The sequence below is a fragment of the Helicoverpa armigera genome, chromosome 24 (genome assembly GCF_030705265.1).
Source record: "Helicoverpa armigera isolate CAAS_96S chromosome 24, ASM3070526v1, whole genome shotgun sequence".
Taxonomy (NCBI): Eukaryota; Metazoa; Arthropoda; class Insecta; order Lepidoptera; family Noctuidae; genus Helicoverpa; species Helicoverpa armigera.
In genome coordinates, this window is record NC_087143.1 from 8,513,368 (window position 1) to 8,537,023 (window position 23,656).

Below are 23,656 nucleotides of genomic sequence, written 5' to 3' on the forward strand. Positions count from 1 at the left end.
AATAGGTACCTCTAACACCAGTTATCGAAACAGTCAGTCAAGCAAGCAGTCATTTTGTACATTTTTTTTTAATAAAAAAAAGTTGAAAACATTTTGAAAAGAGGAAAAAGGGTCAACAAAGTGGATGAGATATACATAGGTACCAGAATCCTATTTTTTCCGCAAACAAAGAAAAAAGAGGTCGATAAGTTTTAATAAGCATAGATATAATGACAGCTAATAAGGAACTTAATAAAATAAACAACTGAACGTCGATTGGCATGAGTTTATTATTGCCTTTTTATTATTATTACATTTCACATACATGTTATATTAATGGTGTTCTTTGACAAACTCACTCACACACTTGCGTTAAACTCATTTTAATAACAATTTAATGGGATAACTCATTTCTTCCTTATTAGTATTAATAGTTTTATATTTGCATTTCCTTTGAAAAAAAAAATATTTGTCTGTATTTTCACGACAAATAAAGCGATTTTCAAATATGTAAATGATTGGCATGATACTTTGTGTTTTGATTTTATAAAATCTTTTTTTTTCTCTCGCAATATATTTTTGAACTTTGGCTTGACCCTTGATGATATTTTCATATACTCATTGTACATGGGATTAGTTAAAGCAGTATTGCATATAAATAATTATATTATCAAAGTAACAGCTCTATATGAGTATATATAATATAGAGCGGCCATAATGAAAACATTGTTTAAGTATAGCACAATACACCAGTTTTTTATTATGCTGAAATAATTAAACTATCTTTGTCCAATTTCAATAATGCACTAAAAACATTGGATTACTGACAAAAACATGTCTATTAGTACATACGCTCAAATTGAACCTACACGTCTCAATATTTATGACACTGCTGTTCAACATTTCTGGGATATAACTTTAACAACATATTATAATAATAAAAAAAAAAAATTAATTAACAAAAACTGGTAAATAACGCTTAGTTAAAACTAAAATATAACAGTATGGTAATGAGATTTAAAAAATTATGTTGTATTTCGTTTAACCCGTATCTAACCGTTCTTTGGTACATAGAAATTTCGACTTCAATAACATACTGTTAAGTTTTATTTTTAATCATCGCTGTCGTCTCTCATAGATATTAGTTACAACAATAAATCCACAGCTAAACAAAACACTGAATAGATTAATATGCATAATATTCTACACACATTAATATTAAATTTATAACAATATTATGAACACAAACATCACGCCTTACATACAAAAGGAATAGGTAAAATTGTTTAAAACTAATTTTCCCTTTTATTGGGAATAGAAACATCAACTGGGAATCAACATTTCACAATAATAACACTAAATATATTTACAGAATAAAAAAACGATGTACTTATCAAAACAATTATTATTTTATTTAATAAAGAATATTTTATTTAATGTGATTTTATTCTTAAAACATATTTTCGAAATTATTATTTTCCCAATGGTTAATTTAATTTATCTTCTTTTCAAGACTTGATAAGTGTATACTTGCCTACTCTAACCTTATTTTGTGTGAGTTAATTCATGTAATAGAGAGGGCTAGTTACCCCATCTATCATTAATCAAGGCTCCAAGCTTAGTTAGCTTAATAAAGTAATAATCCCTTGTAGGTTTAAAATAAAGGATTTTTTTGTCTTAGCAAGTAAATAAATATTATAATTTACTTTAAATATGCCTATGTTATGTTAGGACCACGTTAGAATTCGAGGTATATTTTATAACGAGTTTGGCATGAAAATTGACATTAACGTATTTATAATTTGGCAAAAAATGTTTTAGACACCGAATGGGAATATTTTCCCATTACATGTATATTATATTATAGCCAATAGCAGTAGCCATATTATATGTTTTTGAGTTTCTCCATTTATATAATTATTAAATGTATTACATGATTATTTTTTCCAGTCAATCAAGAACTAGCTGATACTTCTTAGAAAACCATAATGTAGATCGGTTTTCTCTCGATTTTGGTCGTTATTTCATCCTAAATATAATTTATATTTATTTAGCGGTTTATATGGACATCTCACAGTATATAGATTTTTTATATTAAATGATCTATCTACGATATTTCTAAGGAACTATATTATGTTTCAGGTATCAAGGTGACCACATTGACCTACTTTATTATACGGTTCTGTCTTCTATATTTTATGAGGTTTTTACTATCTAAGCCATATCTAGTATTATGAATATACATTTAGACAATCATCTGGAAGTGGCCTCCGAAGCAATCGTACATTTATCTTGTCAAGCGAGATTTCCAAGTAAATCATATGGTAATTATTATAAAATAACCAATCTTTATCTTTGCTATATTTTAATACATATACATATATTAAAAGGCAGCTTCTTTATAATCTACATTATTTTTTACAAATTATATTCAGCATACTATACTAGTTAATACTTGCTAGCAAGAATTGCAAATAAATATTTAATATATTTTTACTGCTAATACTACTATATTTTGTATATTTTATGCATAGGTTTTTGGACTAATTTATAAATATAATTATATATTTGGATAAAATTGTTAAAAACTCAATAGAAGAGTAGGATATATGGAAAAATCGATATCTTAGGAAATGTTTTGTGTCACAACCCTATTAAACTCTGAAAACTACAATAGGCAACAAAAACCATGTATTAGGTGATTTAAAGTTTTCTTAATGAATATAAATATACCCCAATCATGACAGTTTTTACCTGCCGACGCGAGTCAGAATGTGTCCATTTAAATTTTTGATTAAAAAAATAATAAGAAGAGAAAAAAATAAAAAGTCACACAAAATAAAAAATAACCATTTATTCGTGAATAAAACTGAAAACAAAAATAATATAAAATAGAAATAATTTACAACAGAAGTTAAAGTTTTTTTTATAAAAAAAATAATAATAAAATCACAACGTTTTTATTATCATGTACTTTACAAAGTCTAGTTGTATGTATATTTATATATCTATTAAGTATACAACGGTATAATATCTATTTATTACATTATATTATTTGATTTCTTGGGAATATTGTCGATAAAATATTTCAAGGTTAATTACAATTAATGAGTATAAAAATGGAATGCCAAAATTCAATTAATCAAATTATCATAATTAGGTGTTATTTTTAGAAGTAAATTACTTAAGTAAATGCAATAACTTTATGTTTTTTAATGAAAGATAAACGATAATTTCTTTTTGGAAGAAAATTATATGAAGGAAAAAGCATATGGCCAATTATTCACTATACTTTAAAAATACTTATCGACAATATTCACAAATAACTAAAACTATTTAAAAATCACATAAAATCAACAATTAAATCTTACAATATACCTTACTACGTTATTTAAATTCAATCTAGTCATTCATCGATATCGATAAATCGACCGATAAAACAACAGAATTAACATTCACAATATATTTAAAGCGATATGTTGTATAATGTAAAGCACGATAATATGTATCGATAAGTTCAGTCCATTTATCGATATCGATAATGTGTGGAATATCCTTACGTACACCCCTTACGCGTCATAGAAATCCCTCGGACTGACTATGCCTTTCCTGGAAAAAGAAAATAAACATAGGATTAGTTGTGAAATGAGTCACAATCTCATAAAAGTATTTTCGTAATTATCAAACATCTTTACTCCATATTTTAAGTAGGCACTTAACGATAGATAAACGATCTCGATCATGAATTATTACACAAATATTCAAACTATACGATCTACTTTAAATAATAATTCCATTGACTAAATAGAAGATATTATATATGTCGTAGCCATATCGTAGAATTGACCACTTCATGAAAAACTCGAGCATTTCATGAAATGGTCGCGTTTCATGAAATGTTCATGTTAATTTGACCAGATCGTTAAATCGTCATCATTTCTCGATTTTGTCATCCATGTCTGGCCTTATGGTAAAATAGGGTATCCATAAAATATTTAATATAAATCCAAAATATTTTGGGATGGGGGAAACTCGCGTAGACCCATTGGAGTTTAATTTAATGAAATCTGGTAGTTGGGAAATTTTTCACAGCTCAAAATTGTCAGGAGGCAAAAAAACTTAGGTTTTATTTCAAAACTTCAATTGTAAATATTAAGAGTAAGAACTTGTTCATTGTCCTTTATGTCCGATATACATTATTATTTAAATAAAAAAGGAACTTTAGTAACATTTTAGGAATCTTAAAATAGAAAACACGTAGTCTAAAATGACGTGACCTGTAGGTTCACTGCCTAGTTGGTCTAGCAATCGCAAGCGCAGCTGCTGAGTACGAGGTCTCGGGTTCGATTCCCAGATCGGGCCGAAATCGCTTTGTGGGTTTTAGAGACTTTCATGAAACAGCCCACAGCCTGGAAGTTGGTGGTTGTGCATCGGAGAGCACGCACTTAAATGTCGGTCCTACGCCTGATCTCCTTCCGGTCGTGTTGGATTGCCGTCCCATCCATGCCCATGCCGTGTCGGGTTCTGGGAGTTAGGGAGTGCACCTGTGTCTGCGCAAATGCTCGTGCACTATAGGTAATATGTCCTGCGCAACTGGCTGATCTCCTTAAAATGAGAACAGCCGCCGTGGCCGAAATCGGCCGTGGACGCCATTATAAAGCCTATCTTTTATGTGTCCAACAGTTTTATGAACTTCCTTTAATATTTCAAAATACTTCTCCATTGGAATTATACGGATAGTAGGATCGTCGACATTTTTTTTAAATATATTTTCCATAACGTCATATTTTGACAGTCAGTAATAGTCCATGGAATTCCTTCGCGTGGTCACCCTACTGTTCTGGATTTGTTTTATAACCTAATAAATAATAAAACGTTGTTATAACTCTCCAATGTAGAATTATATCAGTTACATAAAAACACGATGATGTTTGCTAGTATGGATTTTGAACTATACCAAGTAAATGATGGTGTTATTCAAAATTTTTCGCTGCGAGAATTGTCATTGCAGTCAACGGCCGCCATCTTCAAACATAAACAAAGCGCTGGCAGCGCCCCTAGGGGCGCATTTACATAACTATTTTACGATGTGATCAATTAATTTTTACCATTTCATGAAGAAGCCGAGTTTTCAGTTGCACATATCGAGAAACGATTTCTTATCATTGATTTGCCCAAGCCACATCATGATGTGGCCAATAGACAGTGAGACATTTCATGAAACGCGACTATTTCATGAAATGGTCAAATCTTTTCATGAAATGGTCAAGTCTACGATAAGGCCACCACATATACATAGATTGTTATCCACATTTTATTTTTGAACAATCAAGATTGATTATCTCTAGATATGTGTCTATTAAATGGAACAATTATAACAATTTCAATTAATGACCCCAATTGAGACCCAGAAGCAAAGCAGGCAAAACATTTCAAATTATTTTAAAAATACTTAGTGACGTCACACCGTGAATTAATACATACATCAGACTCTGATTACAATACATAATCAGTTAAAGCAGTAGTCAATATAGTATAGTTTTCGCCAAACTTTATTGCGGTTCAGAAAAACCTACAGAAATCAATTGAGGCCGTTATTGGTCCTGCCGGGGCTGCGGTGTTGTTTGAAAGAGTTACCGCGGCCCTGGTACATAAAAGGCCTACGAAGGAACATGGTGGGTTTAGTCAGTGAGTCTGGCACTCCCTCACTTGGAAGAGAGGCATAGAAAAGAAGCGCAAACTTGTGCACGGAATATACATAGTTGCGAACCGCTCTTGAGTTTGGCGAGAACTATAAACGATAATGAGAACAAATAAAAGAAGAATAAAGCTATAAATGAATGTTAAGCGAAGTGTTAGCAAGTGTTAGTAAAAGTCGTACCATAGGAGCAAACACTATGAAGCCGGCTACACGTTTGTAGCATACCTGAAAGGTTAGTGAGGAAATGATATGTTAGTAAGTACATTAGGAACACATTACATAAGTATGTAGATATGAAACAATATACAGGAACAATAAACTCCAAATTCCATCATCCTCCGAGCCTTTTTCCCAAACTATGTTGGGGTCGGCTTCCAGTCTAACCGGATGTAGCTGAGTACCAGTGCTTTACAAGGAGCGACTGCCCTGCCTGACCTCCTCAACCCAGTTACCCAGGCAACCCAATACCCCTTGGTTAGACTGGTGTCAGACTTACTGGCTTCTGACTACCCGTAACGACTGCCAAGGATGTTCAATGACAGCCGGGACCTACAGTTTAACGTGCCATCCGAAACACAGTCGCTGGTGTCTAAGATATACTTAGAAAGTACATACAAACTTAGAAAAGTTGCATTGGTACTTGCCTGACCTGGAATCGAACCCGCGCCCTCATACTCGAGAGGTTGGTTCTTTGCCCACTAGGCCACCACCAAATTACACAAGGAATAACAGACTCCACTTAACACAACATTTAAATACGGAATATTATTCTAGAGGTTAAAAAAGCAAGTTAATTAAGAAAGCAGATTTATAAATGAACCCGTAAATGAGGATGGATAATGAGTCAAAAGTTAATTTAGAACTTAAATGTATAGATTAAAATACAAGCAAGAGAAAAGACTTCAACGCAGAAATTTTTATAAATGCTAAAGTAAAGCTCTGTCTGTCGCCAAAATTACGGAACCAATTTAATTGTTTGGTAACAAAGAATAATGGATTGGGTTAAAATTTTACAAACAAAGAAAACCATTAAGTATATGTAACAGAATGTAAGTGATTATGTTAAACACACATTGTATAATTATTATGATAATGACCCGGATTCGATTTACCCAAGTGTTCACAAAACAAAGTCTCTAAACTCCAAGCGAGAAAGTCAAGCGAATCTGAACCTTATGCAGTTACAATAAGTACCTGTCGCGTGGCGTGATGACATCTTCGTCGGAGTCGAGGTCATACAACTCGTCCCGGATATAACTCTTGTTGGCAAAGCCTCCCATGTCCACTGGAATTAGAAAAAAAGTTATTATAAATAATGCCGGGACACCTTTTTATAAGTAAACTAGTAATTATCTTGATTAGACTAGTAATCACAAACTAGTCTATAATTAAAGCTAATATTTTCATAAGTATTGTGATTTTTTTTTGTAGTTAACTGGAGAATTAAGTTTTGGCTAATTGGTTACTTTGTCTCTGTGTAAAAGCAGAAAATATCCTTATCAATCAAACGTCAAATCAAATACTCTATTAATGTTCTTGACTTTTGTAAAGCGAACAGTGCATCTTTTGACGAGCAAGGATTCTCAGCAAAATCAGAACGAATAAACCTCAAGAAGTCATGGATAACTACAGAAAGGGCAAGTTTACTGGCGCGAACTATGCATAATCGAAGTTGCAATAAGGCTTTCATCGTCAATCGTCATCATCATTTGTCTTAACTATCTTGATTGTCTTTGTCTGTTACTGTACCTATTGCGGTAACATTAAAATATTCGTAGGAATTCTCACCTCTGGTAGAATCATCGTACTTGTCATCGGCCCACTTGTAGTCGTTCTCGGCGTAGAGCGGCGGGAGCGTCTGGTGCGGCGTGGGGTACAGGTCCAGGTGGCGCTTCTCGTTCTGGATGCTGTCTGTGTCTCCGTACGGCTTCATCCTGGAATTGTTAGGGAGGTTTATTAGTAGGTGTACTGTGCTAAATCAGCGTCAAAGGTGAATCTAGCTGCTTATAAGGATATAGTTTTTTGTCCAGTAGTGGCACCAGTAGTGATCGTGCCTCTTATTTATTTATTTATTCACAAGGCACACCAACAAATTATTTACAATTGCCTAGACAGATATAAATTCACAAATGTTAGTTTTGTGTAATTGTATATAAGTTAGTTACAGGTGTGCGTAAGTGCCTCTTATAACATTCTTAACTTTAGCTTCAAAAGCTTATAGTAATATCTTCTTAAGCTCGAATCAATTCTGTAGCCCATGGTCTTATTTTAATTCCTTGATATTTATTATCCACACTTTACTTATAGAAGAAAACTTAGTAGAAAACCCCTTATAGTCTTTTTACGCTTAATCACACTTACCCCCGCACTCGGAAACATTTGATGATTACTTAGTCATTCCTTAGTGACGAATTGTCAAAGAAATACTTCACTAAGGAATTAAGTTACAATTAAATGTCTCTAATACTACGAGAAAGCCCAATATATGTACCTGGAGTAGTCCTCGAAGCAGTTGAACCGCCAGAGAGCGACGGCCAGCATGGCCATGGAGATGAGCACACCGATAGCTATGACCAGCCACACCAGCAGCACCGACCGGTCGTCAGGGATCGCGTACTCCTGGAAATGATGGACAGGATATCAGATGGAGTGTAGATGAAGATGAAACGAAAACAGTGCAAAAAGGTGCAGTCAAAATGTACATCTAAAGAAACCAAAATAAATGTTGAAAGGCTATTAATGAAGAGCAGAGATTTGAGAAAAAGTAGTCAAGATATGTGAGAGACTGGGATTGGCCCAGCGAAAACTGTTCAACGTCTCTAATTACATTACGTCAACTCTGCTAGCTTCTTAAAAAATTAAGTATACAGAATTTATTTCTCAACATTGTATGAAACAAAAGAGTATTTCATCACACTTCCAAAAACAAATAAATTAACTATATGATGCAATAAAATGAGCCTATTGATGTTCTGTATCACATTATATGAAACTACTGTAACCTACTAACCGTGATGCCCAAAGACCTTAGTCTCTCAGAGAACTGTTCCTTTATAACGTAAGTAGTCCACATGTCATCCAGTTCCTTAGCACTGAGCCTCGGCCCTGACTCCGACTCTTCATCATAGTGCAGAGGCACCCCGAAGGTCACCTCCACGCAGTTCTCGTACTCCGGCCATTGGATGTTGCAGACGCCAGTCCTGGTGATCTGAGTGACTTCATACCTGAAAACAGTGAAGAAATTGGTCTTTAGAATGATGAAGAAGGCAGATATGAGATTGAAAAAGATATTGCAAAACAAATTGAATTGAAACGTACAGTACAGATTGGCTGTGACACTACATTTGTTTACAAATCTGTTTACGAATTTGTTTGCAAATCAAACAAAGATATTAAAATAGATTGTGACAACTTGTGAAATATCCTAGGAAATTGAACGTGATTTTCATATTAAAACCAAGTCTGTGTAGCATAGTAAAATCAATGTTTATCCAGCTGCGCTATTAGAAGCTAAAAATGATGTAAACCCAGAAGTAAAAGCCGGAGAAAATATAAATGCGTAATATAAAATCGATGAACGTAAACAAATGATCGATAAACGTGTTCATCTGAACTTATTAATAGAGCAGTGGCGATGTTTATTATATCTACTCGAAGGTCACGGACAATATGATTAATATTCCTCACACTACTAACAAGATCGCATACTTTTTAGCATTAAGACTAGTTTCTTTGATAGATTTATGTTTACTTATATTTGCAAGTCTAAATGTTTCTTAAATTAGGAAACCAGCTTCGTTAAAGATCTAAAATGATTTGATTATAAACTTGAATTTTAATGAGTGGGACTGTGACAAGTATTCTCTTTTAAATACAGCCTTTATAAAAGTGAAATCTTCCACTTTGAAGGTATTTGGTAGGTTGAATCAAATACAAGAGGTATTGAGAACGATTGTTCTAGAATAAGGGCATATCAAACATTCGTGGATTTCCCGAACAATGGTGAGATGGAATGCGAGAACAATCTCTCTGAGATAAGGACATGTAGAGAGGATACATCTACAGCCACACAACAGACAAGTGAATTGATAAATACAATGTCTGTTACCGAAGTACTTACAGCAGTCATTGAGAGAAACACGAATAATGTCGTACAAATAGATAAGATAGGGCCTGTCAATTTTAACAATATGCAAAAATCATTTGAAATTGACATTTTGGAACACAAAACGCTAAATTGACAGCAAAATTCGTATGTCTATATGCTAAGTAATGATACAAAATTCTAAGAATTAACGAAAAAACTGATCTTTGACCCTTGAAATCCGACTAAAGATAGACAAGAGACAGACAAAGTTATGAAATTAAAATTTAGAAGATCCAACTATGTATAAAGATTTTCTGTTTACCTAATTAAAATAACGAAATTACAAAAAAATGGTTACCCAGTCTTTGAGATTGTGTCAAAGTTAACTCCTGATGATTTAAGTGTTTTTGTGCAAATCTACAATATTGGTCGATAAGTCACACGATTTAGGCTGAACATTGTACCTAGCTTGGTTGTAGAATTTCGTTTGACATCAAAAACTACATATTTTTTATAGGTATTAGTATCAGCATCTACAAAATTAGGGAATCAGAGAATAAAGGCTTAAACAAAACTACGAATCGAATGTTCTTCCAAACAAAGTGAGTCCAAACGTCTTTCACTAATATAATTATCTATTTTTATTGTTTATCGGGACGGGTTTATCAATAAGCTGTTATCGCTCGCTCTTTATCAATTGAATGACATGAATATACAATTACTTTACGACATTATTTTCCACTGTTATTTGTGCTTTGACTATTGCTATAGAAGTTAATAATAAATCAACATCCTTTAGCCCATAACCTCATTTCATTTAGGGTCTGCGAACACACATTCTTCTTGTATCCCTACCTATTCAAGTCATCCATTCTAGATATATTGTCATTCACATAATGTATTTATAGTTCTTTCTGCTGTTCCTTTGCTAAATACGAGTATATATCCTGATTTATATTAAGTCTTCAGCGTTTAACATATATATCCGAATTGTTACGACTAGCACTTGTGTGTCTTAAAGAATCGAGGAAAGTCTTTCTAGAATAGATTCACTTTCCTAACAATCAACTACTTGAGTTCAATCACGTAGTTTAAGATTAGAGTGTAGAGAGGATATAGATAAAACTATTGACAGCCTTTAGTACAGCTAAATCAAAATATGACATCAAATCATAAACAGCAAATGTAGTTTAGTAGAGAGAATCCATTACTGTTAATGCGTTTTAAGTAATTTTTATATGACATAGTTGGCGTTTGCTAATTGCACATAAATCGATCTAGATAAAGCAGAACATAAAATAATAAAAACGCTCGATGATAAAGAAACAAACAAAACTCAAGTGCTGATTGATACTAATACTTTATAATCATGCAAAATTACTTTCTAAACTCACCAATAACATACTCTTCTAGGATCCTTATGAAATATTTTAAGACATATACTTAAATCTGTAAATCTAACAATTATTCTAAGTGAGACGGATTCCATCTATGGTATGAGGACTTTACACTTATCACATCTAAAATGTCTCTCCGACATTACATTTGTTCATTATTTTGGCAGTCTTTACATCAATCGCGATATGTCCATTTAGGCTTCAAGTATCGATGCCAAATTCTAGATAATCTAAAATGTACAGAGAAAAAAGTTGTCTCCCAATCTCATACAAGCTTCTCTTCTGTGAATTTTACCGGCTGGTTCACCAATTCAATCGCATTGTCTGTCGTTATTTCAGTTTTCACCGTATCATTGTTATTATAATTGTCTTTCTTAATATCTACTACTACATCTTCTGGAGTCGATTCATTATTGTTATCTACTTTAGGCTCTTGGAGATTCAAGTCTGTTTTCTTTTTGGCACCTGAAGTGCTCTTTAACTTAAGTTCATTATTAGATACTTGAGGATAATGATGCAATATCGCGGTTGTGTTAAAAGTAATTTTACCATATTTAACTATCTCTGTAGGTCGTTTTGCGTAACTAGTACTAGGAACTGCTAAATCTATGTTCTTTTCAATATCATTATCAGGTGTGTTCGCAGCGCTATAATCCCTCGTCTCTTCTATAAGTCCTAGGGCTATGTGTTTACTTTTTTTAATATTTTCCATATAAGTATTGTGAAGGTTCATATCTACAGTGTTGTTGTGTTTGAGTGGCAACGAGTTTGGCAGCCGGTGTGCTCTGTCCTCGGCTGTGTATCACAATTGTTTCTGGTTGGGGTTCTTGATGATCTGATCGTTAGCCGCGGCGAGGTCGCGCGCGGCGTGTGTTAGCTATGTCTGGGACTGCACCATGGAGATGCTTGTGGTCTCCGTGACGATGGTGGGCGCGGGGAACTCCTCGGTCGTCGAGTCGTAGATGGGGAACTCGCAGCACATAACGAACTTCAAGAACCTTGGCACTTCCACGTAAATAGCCGGCGGGATCGGAATCAGGGGCGAGGTGGACGCTTTATAATACAAATAATCTGGGTTATCTCTGTATTTTTCGTCGGCGGATCGTTCGAGCAGCGGTATACCCGATAAGAAAAGTATGATTGCTGTCGTAAATAATGGTGATAGTATCGCGATCCATTCTACACCGTTAATCACATTTAAAGATATGATAAATATTCCCCACCACAGAACAACTTCACCGAAATAGTTGGGATGTCGCGACAATCCCCAAAGGCCATCATTGCACCATTTGCCCTGGTTGGCAGGCTCCTGTCTGAACGCAAACTTTTGCAGATCAGCATAAGTCTCAATTAACAATCCTATGACAAATATTCCAGCACCAGCCGAGTCTAAGGTCGTCATAGTTTTCGGAGACTTAGGAAACGAGTGATGCGGGGAGTTCATAATAATAACTGGCAGACTAACTATATATACCCATACTGCCTGAAACGTGTAGAACACTGCGAACCTTAGAGTATTGCTTTTCCGATCCTCGAACTGTTTATCTCTACCTATGTGGTAGATCCTGTAGATGAGGTAGCCGGACAGCCTGACTCCCCAGAGGCACACGAAGGCAGTCACCATGAGCTGCCTGCTATCGTAGCTCTTGAGGTGCGACCCGCCCTGACCGAGGAAGAACGTGAGCAAGGCTATAATAATAAAGTTAGCCCCTCCAGTGAAATCCGTCACTTTATCATTCTGGAACAGCGAGGCGATGGTGAAGAACAGTATCTGCATAGCCACCGTCACCATGGCGCTTATAGCGAAGTTGTTCCTGTCTATCAAGGGCTCCATCCTGTATATATTTGACACTAAATTCTGTATTTGGCATCAGGGAATGTTCGAATCGATTCGTTGGCGCAATGCTGCATTTTGGAATTTCACTCTTATTATTGACATGTTAGAGCTTATTTTTATTGCACATTATACACGAGTTTCGCGATCACCACGCACTGTTATTTAAACGTATTTAGAATAAGTTTTTGTATAATATTTCGTTTATAAGCGTTTTTGTAAGCTCGTCGCGTAAGCTTTACTGAAATAGACTTGACGTTTGGTTCGCGCATGCGTGAAGCTTGCTACTACGCATGCGCAGTACCTTGAACCCCGTCTTTGATTTGAGTAACTTTTTGTTGCAGACTATTTCAACTTTGCAGATATTCAGTGCTAAGATTTTTCTAAGTCTTTAAAGAGTTTTTGAAATAGCAAACGTTTGGTCCAGTATAGGTTTTGTGATTCAAATTGATACGCATGTAGGTCAGCGTGACGCAAATGCGCCGAGAATAGAAATGCTCTTGTTGTGTGTACGTAGCTATGGCTAGTGAATGACTTTGTATGCGACAATGTTCAGAGTTCCGCATACGGTATAAATAGACCGTTTATCTTTACACTGCAAGATTTCGGCTCTAGTGTACCGTAACACTGTTGAATAATTTTGTGAGGAAAATGATAGAGTTTCTACTGATATAATAAAACAAAAGAATACAGAATTGCCTACTTCATTGAGAGTTTTATATAGGTAACGCTTATACATTGTGGAATGGATATTATTAAAACAATTTTAAAAGTTTGAGAGTTTGTTTTTTACCATTATTTGAATGGTCTGATGTTTTGAAAGGTCCTAGTTCAAACATCAGAATAATATACAGACTACTTTTTCTCTGGCTACGAGAAATAGTTTCCCCGGAATGCGAATAAAACCGCTATCGAAATCTAATGGACATGGTGCAATAAAACAAAAGAAGAATAGTTTTAAAGAATGAAAATAACATATTTTGAAATAACCAGTACCTATAGTGAGTTTTTGCGACACAAAATTCTAAATAAAATAATGAAAAATATGGAATGCATATTATTATGACAATGAGACAATAAACATAATTATTGGTCTCGATTCGTCATCCTGAAGTAGGTTATAAGTGGAGTAAGTTATAAAACTCAATATTAGCTAGTTAATAACTGAAAACTAACTACTAATGAAGTAGGTATGTATAGTAAAAAACAAATATTTTCCTGTTTGGAACCATTCACTTGTTAAATGAGACATTAACGAAATATTTTACTTAGTTTCAAAGAATTAGATGACTGTGTTGTAAAGCTATGTAATATTAAAAACTTTTTATATTAGTAGGGTCAAGGAAAATACTTTCCGAGAAAAGAATTTTACATTGCAAACTTTCAGTCGGCCGATAGTTTGTTTGGGCTCATAAATATGTATGAAGATGAATGATTGCACGCATATTACAAAGATATGGTATTTATTCGATATCAGACCGACAGAAATTATTATTTCTTTGTTTTGCTATAGTAACAAATATATTTTTTATATGCTTCATTAGAAGTATTTTTGTAGTTTCCTGTGAATTTGCAAGGCTGGCAATTAATTCCCCTTATCGGCTGATTTATCTAGATGTGCCAGTCGATTGGCTTTTGTTTATTTAGTGTTTTTGCAAATGACATAAAATATATGAGATACATGAGAAAATATTATAACAATACTATTTATTGAATTGATCTGATGTCTTTTAATTTAAAAATAACAGAAGTCGGTCAAATTACTATATTCGACTTATTTTTGAAAACGATCTCTGGAATTCCTTTCAAAGTTTTCATAACAATATGATTGATATTGATATCAACGAATCGTATTTAAGATAAGTAATTTTTCATAGACTTTCTGTTTCATGAAAATTGCTCTATTTACAAGGAAAACGCGCAACATATTTCAAAACATTATTCAATACTGAGTAAGCGATCAAACGCGTCGACGACAATTGATTTCCGTCATAGATTACTTAAATAGCTAATTAGTGACAAACTAATAAACACGGTTTTAAATTCATGTTTAGATTAAAATTTCGATAAGATAGTCTATGATTTCCAATAAGGATGTTTTTTTAAAAATAGGTTAAAATTTCTCGTCGGTCAAAGACATGCGAGAACAAAATGACTAGCGGAGATGTCATAATGCAATCCCTTAGCCTGGACGCACACATTCGGTTTCCTGATCAGGAATTCAGATTCGGAATCCCATGAGATTTCGAACCGAATGTCAGGTTTTTTTCCGTACGACATGTGCTCTTGTGAAAATTTTTGAAGGAGCATTTCGTTTCCGAATCTAAATTCTTGAGCAGGAATCCGGAAACCGAATATGTACTTTCTTGAGCCCAGGCTTACAAACAGGCAGCGCACAAACACCGACTGTTTAATGGTTTTGTGTTTTTTTGCAGTATTTCAGTTAGTTTACCTTATGATTCTAAATCCAATAAATAAGTACCTTGATACTGATAGTTAATCCAAATTAGATTTTATAACTACATCAATAGAATTTAAATTAGCTCAAACGACCTCCTTCCACATAAATTAAGGTGAAACAATAGGTGACATTAGTGCATAATACTGCGATTTATCAACGTCTTAGAAATATTTCCAAAGAAAACATTTGCATATAAAATGTATGACATCCGGTGACAGCATTTTTATCCGGCTATTCAGAGAACCTATTTTTATAATCTAGACATAGCATTGTATAATAAATAATCTTTGATATAGGTAGGTAAGTAGAAGTTTCCAGTTTGTAGATTATGATGATCATGACGCCCTCCTAGCCGATTATCAGCTACGGCGGCTGTTCTCGTGTACAAGGAGATAAGCCAACAGCGCAGGACATATTATAGTGCGCGAGCATTTGCGCAGACACAGGTGCACTCCCTATTCCTTCACTCTCATAGCCCGATGGGACGGTAATCCGACACGAACGGAGAGAGATCAGGCTCAGGACCGACATTTACGTGCTCTTTGATGCACGAGTGTATCTATCATACCAACACATCTACATACTTACAAACTTTCGCATTTATAATATTAGTAGAATCTACTTGTCATTTGTAATACAATTAAATATCAATTACGTATTCTTGTTTCTTAATGTTCAACACACACAAACAAAACTCACGCGTGTGTGAGTACCAGCGTGGAATGAACTCTGATTGCGAACTGATTAATAAGTTTGAAAGGTCAATGTATGCTGGTTATATTTGTCATTATCGCCAAAAATAAATGCTTGTATTATAGTTTTATCGTTTCTTTGTCTTCCGTGCGATAATCCAATATGTTTGTTATCTGTATTGAGTCATAGAACATCCGCCAAACTTGTTAGATCGAGATAGAATAATTATGAGAACATTTCATAAATATAAGCATTATTAAATAAGACTGATACTTAATGTTAAAGGTCTCTACTAATTATTCTAAAACAAAGTCCACCACTGGGTCTATCTGGCTGTTCGCGATGAACTCAACTGCTGCACGGAATTTAATCAAAAGATCGAGTTGTTTATGAGGAAGGTTAACTCTTGTAAAAACTCTTGTTACCGCATACCGATACCATGCAGTCTACGTGCGCAGTGGACCTAATTTATGCTAAGTTACTCAAAAAATAAAATAGTTTTTGACTAAGCTTCCTAGAATAAATGCTAAAAGTTACAGTTTGTTATCAAAACAAATCATTTCATGTTGTTTCATGAACCGGGCGTTTCGCGTCTTTCACGAGTAGTTTACCATTAAACATAGCAAAACATTCGCTTCGTTTTGTTTACATAAACAAGCTGCAAATATATCAATATACTTATGCACTCGTAATAATGTAGTTGTGAATTGTATGTAAATGCTCTTGAAAGGTCGCATCAAGTAACTAATTTATCTTTGTTGTATACTTAGCTATGTGACATAATAGTGTAAGTGCGTTTGTATTTAGTGGTGACTGTTTGAGCAGGTGATATATATTGTTGCTTGGAGGTTACTTTTACTTTTTCAGGGCTCATATTGTTCAATATACCTAATAAAGAGGAAACGTTTTTTGTATGTTTTTAAGAGCCCCGAAAGTGCTGAACCGATTTTATAAAACCTTTCTCTGTTGGAATGCTGCACTCTTCCCGAATAATGTACCTAGGCTATATTTTATGTCGGGACAGACAAGTAGTTCTTACGGGACGCAGGTGAAACCGCGGGAAAATGACTAGTATTATGATACAATAAACTCTTCCAAATCATTTGTCTGTACCTACGCGATAAACTCAAAAACTACAACACTGATTCATGCGGTTCACACAAATATGTGGAGTGATTTATGTAGAGGTAGATTTAAATACATACATACCTACTCCGGGCCGCTTGTGTACAAAATATAACACTTTGTCAGTCACTTAAAATAACAGTTTGTCGAGTGACAAATAATTTTTAACTGCCACCAAATTATAAGAGAGAGATGAACAATTTCAGAAGAGTCATTAGACTATCTATGTAGTTTTGCCTAACTTTCTGATTCTTGTAGTATTTATTTTGTATGCCTACAGAAGACCACGGGACTAAAGCGTGCCGAATTTTGGAAGGCGAACATGGGGCCGAAGCTAACACAACGAAGCCCTTTTGAGAAAAAAATAAAGGAATGGTGACTCAAAATGATTATCCCTGTACACACTATATAGTAATGTACATTTAAATTACTAAGTTTAAAGTATAGGTACTCACGTGGTATTAAGTCCTTGATCGATGTCATTTTCAATGATGTACGCCTTGGCCATGTCAGCGATGAGCTCGATAAAGTCCTGTTTGATCTCCCTGAACTTCGGCAGGGTAAGTCCAGCTAGGTTGAGAGTTAGAGTCTCCTCGGGTGGTCTGATCACGGGCTCTGGTTCCGGGATCTCTTCACCGATTTGAGGAAGAGGCCCTGGAAGGCGATCATGGTGATATGATTAGACTTATGACACTTATTTTTGTTGGGCACTTAACATGTTCCTTCTTAAGCCCTTTATGTACCAGCTGCGGTAACACTTTCAAACAACCTCGCATCCCTGGCAGTTATGATATTTTTTGAGTAACACATCTTGCTTCAATTCTTACTATATTTAAGTTTTGTAATGAATCAGATTTTATTATCAGTAGGTAGATACTTAGATATTATTTTACGATTAAACCAAAGTTCGCAAACAAAAAGTGTAGGTGCGTGTTGGTGCAAGTCCACTGCATGTGTTTGTGAACAAAGGTTGATATTTCAATTTATTAAAGCGAGCAGACCAAAAGAAAAGGATTATATTAGAATTTGCGTCTTTAAAACGAAGTTCTACTTACACATAAGTTTAACGCTGAAAGAGAAACCTTTCTGGATCTGCCAGAAAGACTCTTTAGCTTCGAACCTCACGAACATACGGTTGACATCGGAGAAGCGATACTTGCGCACAGAATTCAGGCGGTACGAGAATATCAGACCATCATTACCACTGGCGTCCACACCACCTGAGAATATAACACAAATTAATTCCAAATCTTCTCGGAAACTTGCTAGTTCCTATTGACATCTTCAAGAATGACTTATTTACACTAATAACATATTATAAAGAGGAATAATTGTTTGTTTGACATGAATAGACTTCAAAACTACTTGAGCGATTTGAAAAATTCTTTCACCATTGAGAAGCTATATTATCCCCAATATTTTATCCGGGTAAGGTAATAAGGTCCTTTGATGCGAGAAAACAGCAAATGTATTCATATTAAGGTGCATCAGGTTGAACTACGTCTATGTAGATAAAATACGGAAGAAGTTCAGAAAACGCAGTAAACAGCTAGCTTTAAATACATAGGTGATTGACTTTGGAAACAAACATTATTAATGATTCATCATCCATAACATTAATTAAGTTGTCATTCGGAATAACAATGAATCACGAATGTAGACCATGATTCAATATTGAAATTACTTCAGTAGCTTTTTAAATCAGAATAATTACCTGGTTTCACAAGAAGGTAGTCGCCAATCGCTCCGTTGACAGCAAAGTCGGTGATGTTCAGCTCAATACCAGTGCCCGGGCCTTCGAATATCCAATCAATGACAGTGTTCGCAGGGTAGGGATTAGGATATTCAGGAGAAGTCACAACAGTAGGCTCGTCTACTGAAAGAGTTACATGAATAGGAGCTATATGCTTCGAGAAAGTTTCTGAGTTTACATCCAAGTCTTCACTGTGGGCCACAACAAACTGTTTCATGATTTCACTGAGCTCTGCACTCGACAAGTCATCGACCATCACGGTTTTGTTTTCTTTGTCGTCAACAGCTTCAAATTCGACAGCATCTTCGTTCTTCGGCTGGTTCTCGTCAACTAAAGCGTCATTTCCGTATGGTTGCGGATTTTCTATCAAGCTAGCCCTTTGTTCAACATCAAGGTCAAAAGCCTCCTTAGCTTCGTCATTTTTCTCAATTGTTGCTGTTGTTGTTTCTACGTCAACTGTTGTGGTTGTTGCTTCGAGAGCAACAAGTTCTTGATCTAAAGCCTTGTATTTTTCAGGCGCCACAATGTCAGCAAATATTTCAGATAGATTGCTATCGTCTATTTGTTCGTAGTCATCGCTGTCATTCTCTTCATCTGAAACCAGATTCTCTTCTACTGTTTCCTTGTTGACGTCATCGGCAGTTTCATCGTCTTGGTTAGAGTCTTCTGGCTCAGCCGCGTCGGCTTCTGCGTTTCTCCATGACATGACAACATCTTCTTTGTAAGGTTTGCCGTATTTCTCTTCATAATCCTGTATATCGTCATCAGCGGCTTCTTCAGCAGTATCCTTATCCTCATCCGAGTCTCTTAATTTATCGAATGTTTCTAATAATTTCGCCAAGTCAGCATTCAGGTCAGCATATACTTTCTCCGGTGTGTCTTCCTCAACTTTGTCATCGTTTTCATTGAATACGTCTTCATCACTGTTGTCCTGTTCCTGTTCATTAGAGTTATCGAAATCATTGTCATCAAACGCATCATCATTATCTGACAATAGTTTGTTTGTTTCTTCAATTATGTCATTGATTTCCTGATCATCGACTGGTGCCTCTTGGTAGAACTGGTCTAAGTAATCTTGGGCTTCGTTTGAATTATCTGGAGTTTCATCAGCTTCAACCTTTGGTTCTGCAGCTGGCACCGGTAGAGGAGCATCATTGTCCTCTGGCTGATCGTCAAACGTGTCATCTCCGATGCCGAGATCTTTGAACACTTCACTGATCTGATCTGGTAATCCTTTAGGCTCCTCAAGGGGTAAAACTTTGTGAAGTTCAGCTTCCTCGTCTACAATAGTATCATTCTTTACTTCGGTCAGAATTTCTGGATCGATTTGCTTGTTTTCTCCAGAATTTGACCTGTTGTCTTCGATCTGGTAGTCTGGGAAGCCAACAATTTTGTCCGCTTCAGTATGTGCTTCAGTCTTTTGTTCAACATCTAGTATTTCAACTGGTTGGTCAATGTCTTCTTGTTTTGAGTCTGTATCATCTAAGCCATTATCAAAGTCATATTCATTCTCGTAGTCCCAGTATTCTGGGCCATAGTTCTGTTGGGCTGTAACAAAAAAAGAAAAACATTATTAGTTTATTCCTTCAACAGCACATGTAGTAGTAGTAAATTAATTATGAAGTTAATAGAAGTGTCTGATTATTATCAGTTTAGTAAGCTTGACTATTCTTTATAATTTTCAATCATATAAATATTATGTATCTGTCGATGTAAATTCCCAGAATGGAGTCATGATCCTTAATATTGTTTACCTCTTAATTTAAAGTAAGCATAATTTATTATTATTGAAAAACTACTGACTAATGACCGTGTAGCAATAAATATTTGTTAGTAATTAATGAAGTCATTATATTAGTCACTGTTAAACTGACCATATTCATTTATTTTCAAAGTTTCTTAAACATTTATTTTCAGTTGCGGTTTGATATTTATGACAATTAAATAAAAATTATCTACTTGTGTAGGTATGTGGTTTCTACAAGAAATTGGTTTTTGTCGCAAAGTTTATTTCTCGCTACTCGAGGCTTATTTTTGTTGTTGTCAAGTGTTCCTCTGACTAATAAATAATTGCAAAAATAACCTCTCATCTGTATTATACTGCCGATTACTATATACGTGGTTAAAAAGCAACGCTTAGCTCGGTAGGTTTATGGATGGGTATGACCATCTATCATTATGAATTCCTCCCTTTTTTGCATGGTAAAATTGATGGGTCCCGACTAGTTTTGCCACTAACTTGGTGGAGAACGCTAGATAAGCAGTTCCTTAAATAATTGTAACCGTGGTACCTATATGGGCCTAAGTATGTACGAATGACTGGAAAGATGTGTTTATATCATAGATAGTAGAAGTCTGGTAGATCAGTTAGTATTCAGAAACTGTGAGTTAACTGGGTACCTGGCTATAAAAATGATGGTAAGTTAGTCATCCTTATATTTACAGATTAAATTATTATTTTCTTAATCAAAATCGACAAAAGTAAAATGACACACATTCTTAATTGTTGATGGTATTAAGGTTGCTGTTTGCTTAGCAGGAATGATATGATTTAAAATGCGACTAACTGAGGTGACATGCGGCGCGCGTCACAAACACAATGTACAGTTACAATACAGATATAACAATAATTAAGAAAACCTATAAAACATAACAAACAACGATTTATAAACAGATGTATTTATTTAACTAATAGATATAACTATGAATAACCCAGTAACTACAGTTTTATTGTCATGATTCATTCGCTTATTTTCATTAAAACTATGTGGTCAGTGGATTAAAACTAGGAATACTGTTACTAATAACTAATAGGCAATTTTAACCGCAATAGAGGTATTTATTGTCCAAGACTAGTAAACGAAATAAGCAGTGCCGTAACTAGACTTTTATGCGCCCGGTGCGAGCTTTCAAAACTGTGCCCTTGAAAAATGCTCTAACCAGGCTCTGACAATAAAGTGGACAAATGTGCATAAAAATAAATCTATCTATTTTTTGTTTACGAAGGTATAGGTACTTAGTAGATTTCTTTAAGATAAAAATTGTTTATTCAAAATCAATCTCTCGCACGCTAGTGCGTCAGTAATGCCGCACGCGTAGTTAATGAATAAAATCAAAGATAAAGGGATTTGCAATTCAAACCCATACGAAAAACAGACACATACGTAGTTACCGATTGCGCGAGCGAAGCGAGCGCGAATTTTTTTTTTCATAGTTCACAAGTCCAAGCAAAAATTACCTAAAATGTAGCCCAATCGTACATAAGTTATTGCTGGTTGGTGAATGCAAAAATACGGGAACACAGGTTCTGATTGCGCGAGCGAAGCGAGCGCGAAATTTTTTGTTATATTTTAGAACTCAACACAAAAATTACTTAAAATGTTGCCCAAACGTAGATAACTCTTTGTTGGTGTTGGCGCCTATGAATTAAAATTTTGGGACTTAAAGTAGTACTACCATAAATAGAAACTAAAAGTTACTTTCTAATTGATAAAAGGACTTAAAAACGACGCTACCTTTTTGCTAGGGTAGACAAAAAAATGTTGAAAAATAAAAACAACTATAAAGTGAATCAAGCCCGAAAAAGCTTTTTTGAGATTTGGATCACTTAAAAGTCCTTAACATATATAATAAAAGGCGACTGAGAAGTGAAGAAGCCGCGAGCGAAGGGAGCGTGAATTTTTTTGAGTATTGGGACATTAAATTAAAAGTAGCTATATGTGAAAAAAACGTAAGTGTAAAGAAACCGCGAGCGAAGCGAGCGCGAAAATTTTTGAGTTTTGGGACAAAAGTAGTGTATCTAACGCGCCCGGCATTGTATGACAAAACATTAATTTAATTGAAATTTCTTGGTCCAGGAGCGTACCGCGGCGCCCGGGTTATTCGCACACCCTGGACCATAGGTTAAGGCTGCCCTGATGCTATCCATACATTTGGATACAGTTCTTGTAAGCTGCGATCTTTGATGAAAATTAAAACAAAAATAGGAGTAAAATTCTGATCAAGGATTGGTTGGGGGCGCCTGCGGCGCCCCTTATGTCCGTCGCCCTGGACCGTCGCCCAACCGCGCCCTACCCTAAAGCCGCTACTGGCTACAATTTATAAACATATTATTCGAAATACTAATCCTGCGCAGACGAAGTCGCGGGCACCACTTAGTACTAAATGTATGAAACCGATGTTCTGACGCGTCACGTCACGACACGTCAGACAACCTTTACAAGTGTTGTTGTTTCAAGATCGCTTGAAAAATGCCATGATATAGATAGTACAGAGGGCGCGTCTACACCATATTCGCAATAAAACAAAATGTACCTACTAACTACCAGACATAAAACAAAACTAGATACTGGTCTGGTCATTTCTGCGCCCCTCCAGGGTCTGCGCCCTGTGCCTGGGCACCGCTGGCACCGCCCTAGTTACGGCACTGGAAATAAGTATTGTTATTTCCCTCGTTTCTTTGTCTATGAATAATATACTAAATTATTTTATTATCCCGGAGTGAATGAGTATAAACCATCACGCTTGCTCAAGTCTTATTTATAAACTTTACATAAGCCGTGTTTTCTTCTCAAAATATTTAAGACTGGTTTGTTTTGCTTGTATGCCTTAAGGCTCCGAAACTAC

At 35.1% G+C, this 23,656-nt stretch overlaps 2 protein-coding genes across 3 annotated transcripts in view; both read right to left on the bottom strand.

Moving 5' to 3' along the window:
• Window positions 1-2,818: 2,818 nt before the first annotated feature.
• Window positions 2,819-23,656, bottom strand: part of LOC110371128 (uncharacterized) — a 34,549-nt gene continuing 13,711 nt past the window's right edge. Inside the window, exons 2-10 of one of the 2 annotated variants that reach the window (XM_021327242.3) lie at window positions 18,992-20,578; window positions 18,333-18,497; window positions 17,733-17,931; window positions 8,691-8,904; window positions 8,172-8,299; window positions 7,469-7,614; window positions 6,875-6,965; window positions 5,861-5,905; window positions 2,819-3,588 (exon numbers count right to left, since the gene is read on the bottom strand). In XM_021327242.3, coding sequence (XP_021182917.3) covers window positions 5,887-5,905; window positions 6,875-6,965; window positions 7,469-7,614; window positions 8,172-8,299; window positions 8,691-8,904; window positions 17,733-17,931; window positions 18,333-18,497; window positions 18,992-20,578 — 2,549 coding nt within the window. In that variant the 3' untranslated portion in view covers window positions 2,819-3,588; window positions 5,861-5,886. The remainder of the gene's footprint in view (window positions 3,589-5,860; window positions 5,906-6,874; window positions 6,966-7,468; window positions 7,615-8,171; window positions 8,300-8,690; window positions 8,905-17,732; window positions 17,932-18,332; window positions 18,498-18,991; window positions 20,579-23,656) is intronic. The other variant, XM_021327241.3, reaches the window with a different exon arrangement.
• On the bottom strand, window positions 11,252-13,370 carry LOC110371130 (uncharacterized). Its single transcript, XM_021327243.3, has one exon. It carries the CDS (start codon window positions 12,996-12,998, stop codon window positions 12,042-12,044), a length of 957 nt encoding a protein of 318 aa, XP_021182918.3. The 5' UTR covers window positions 12,999-13,370; the 3' UTR covers window positions 11,252-12,041.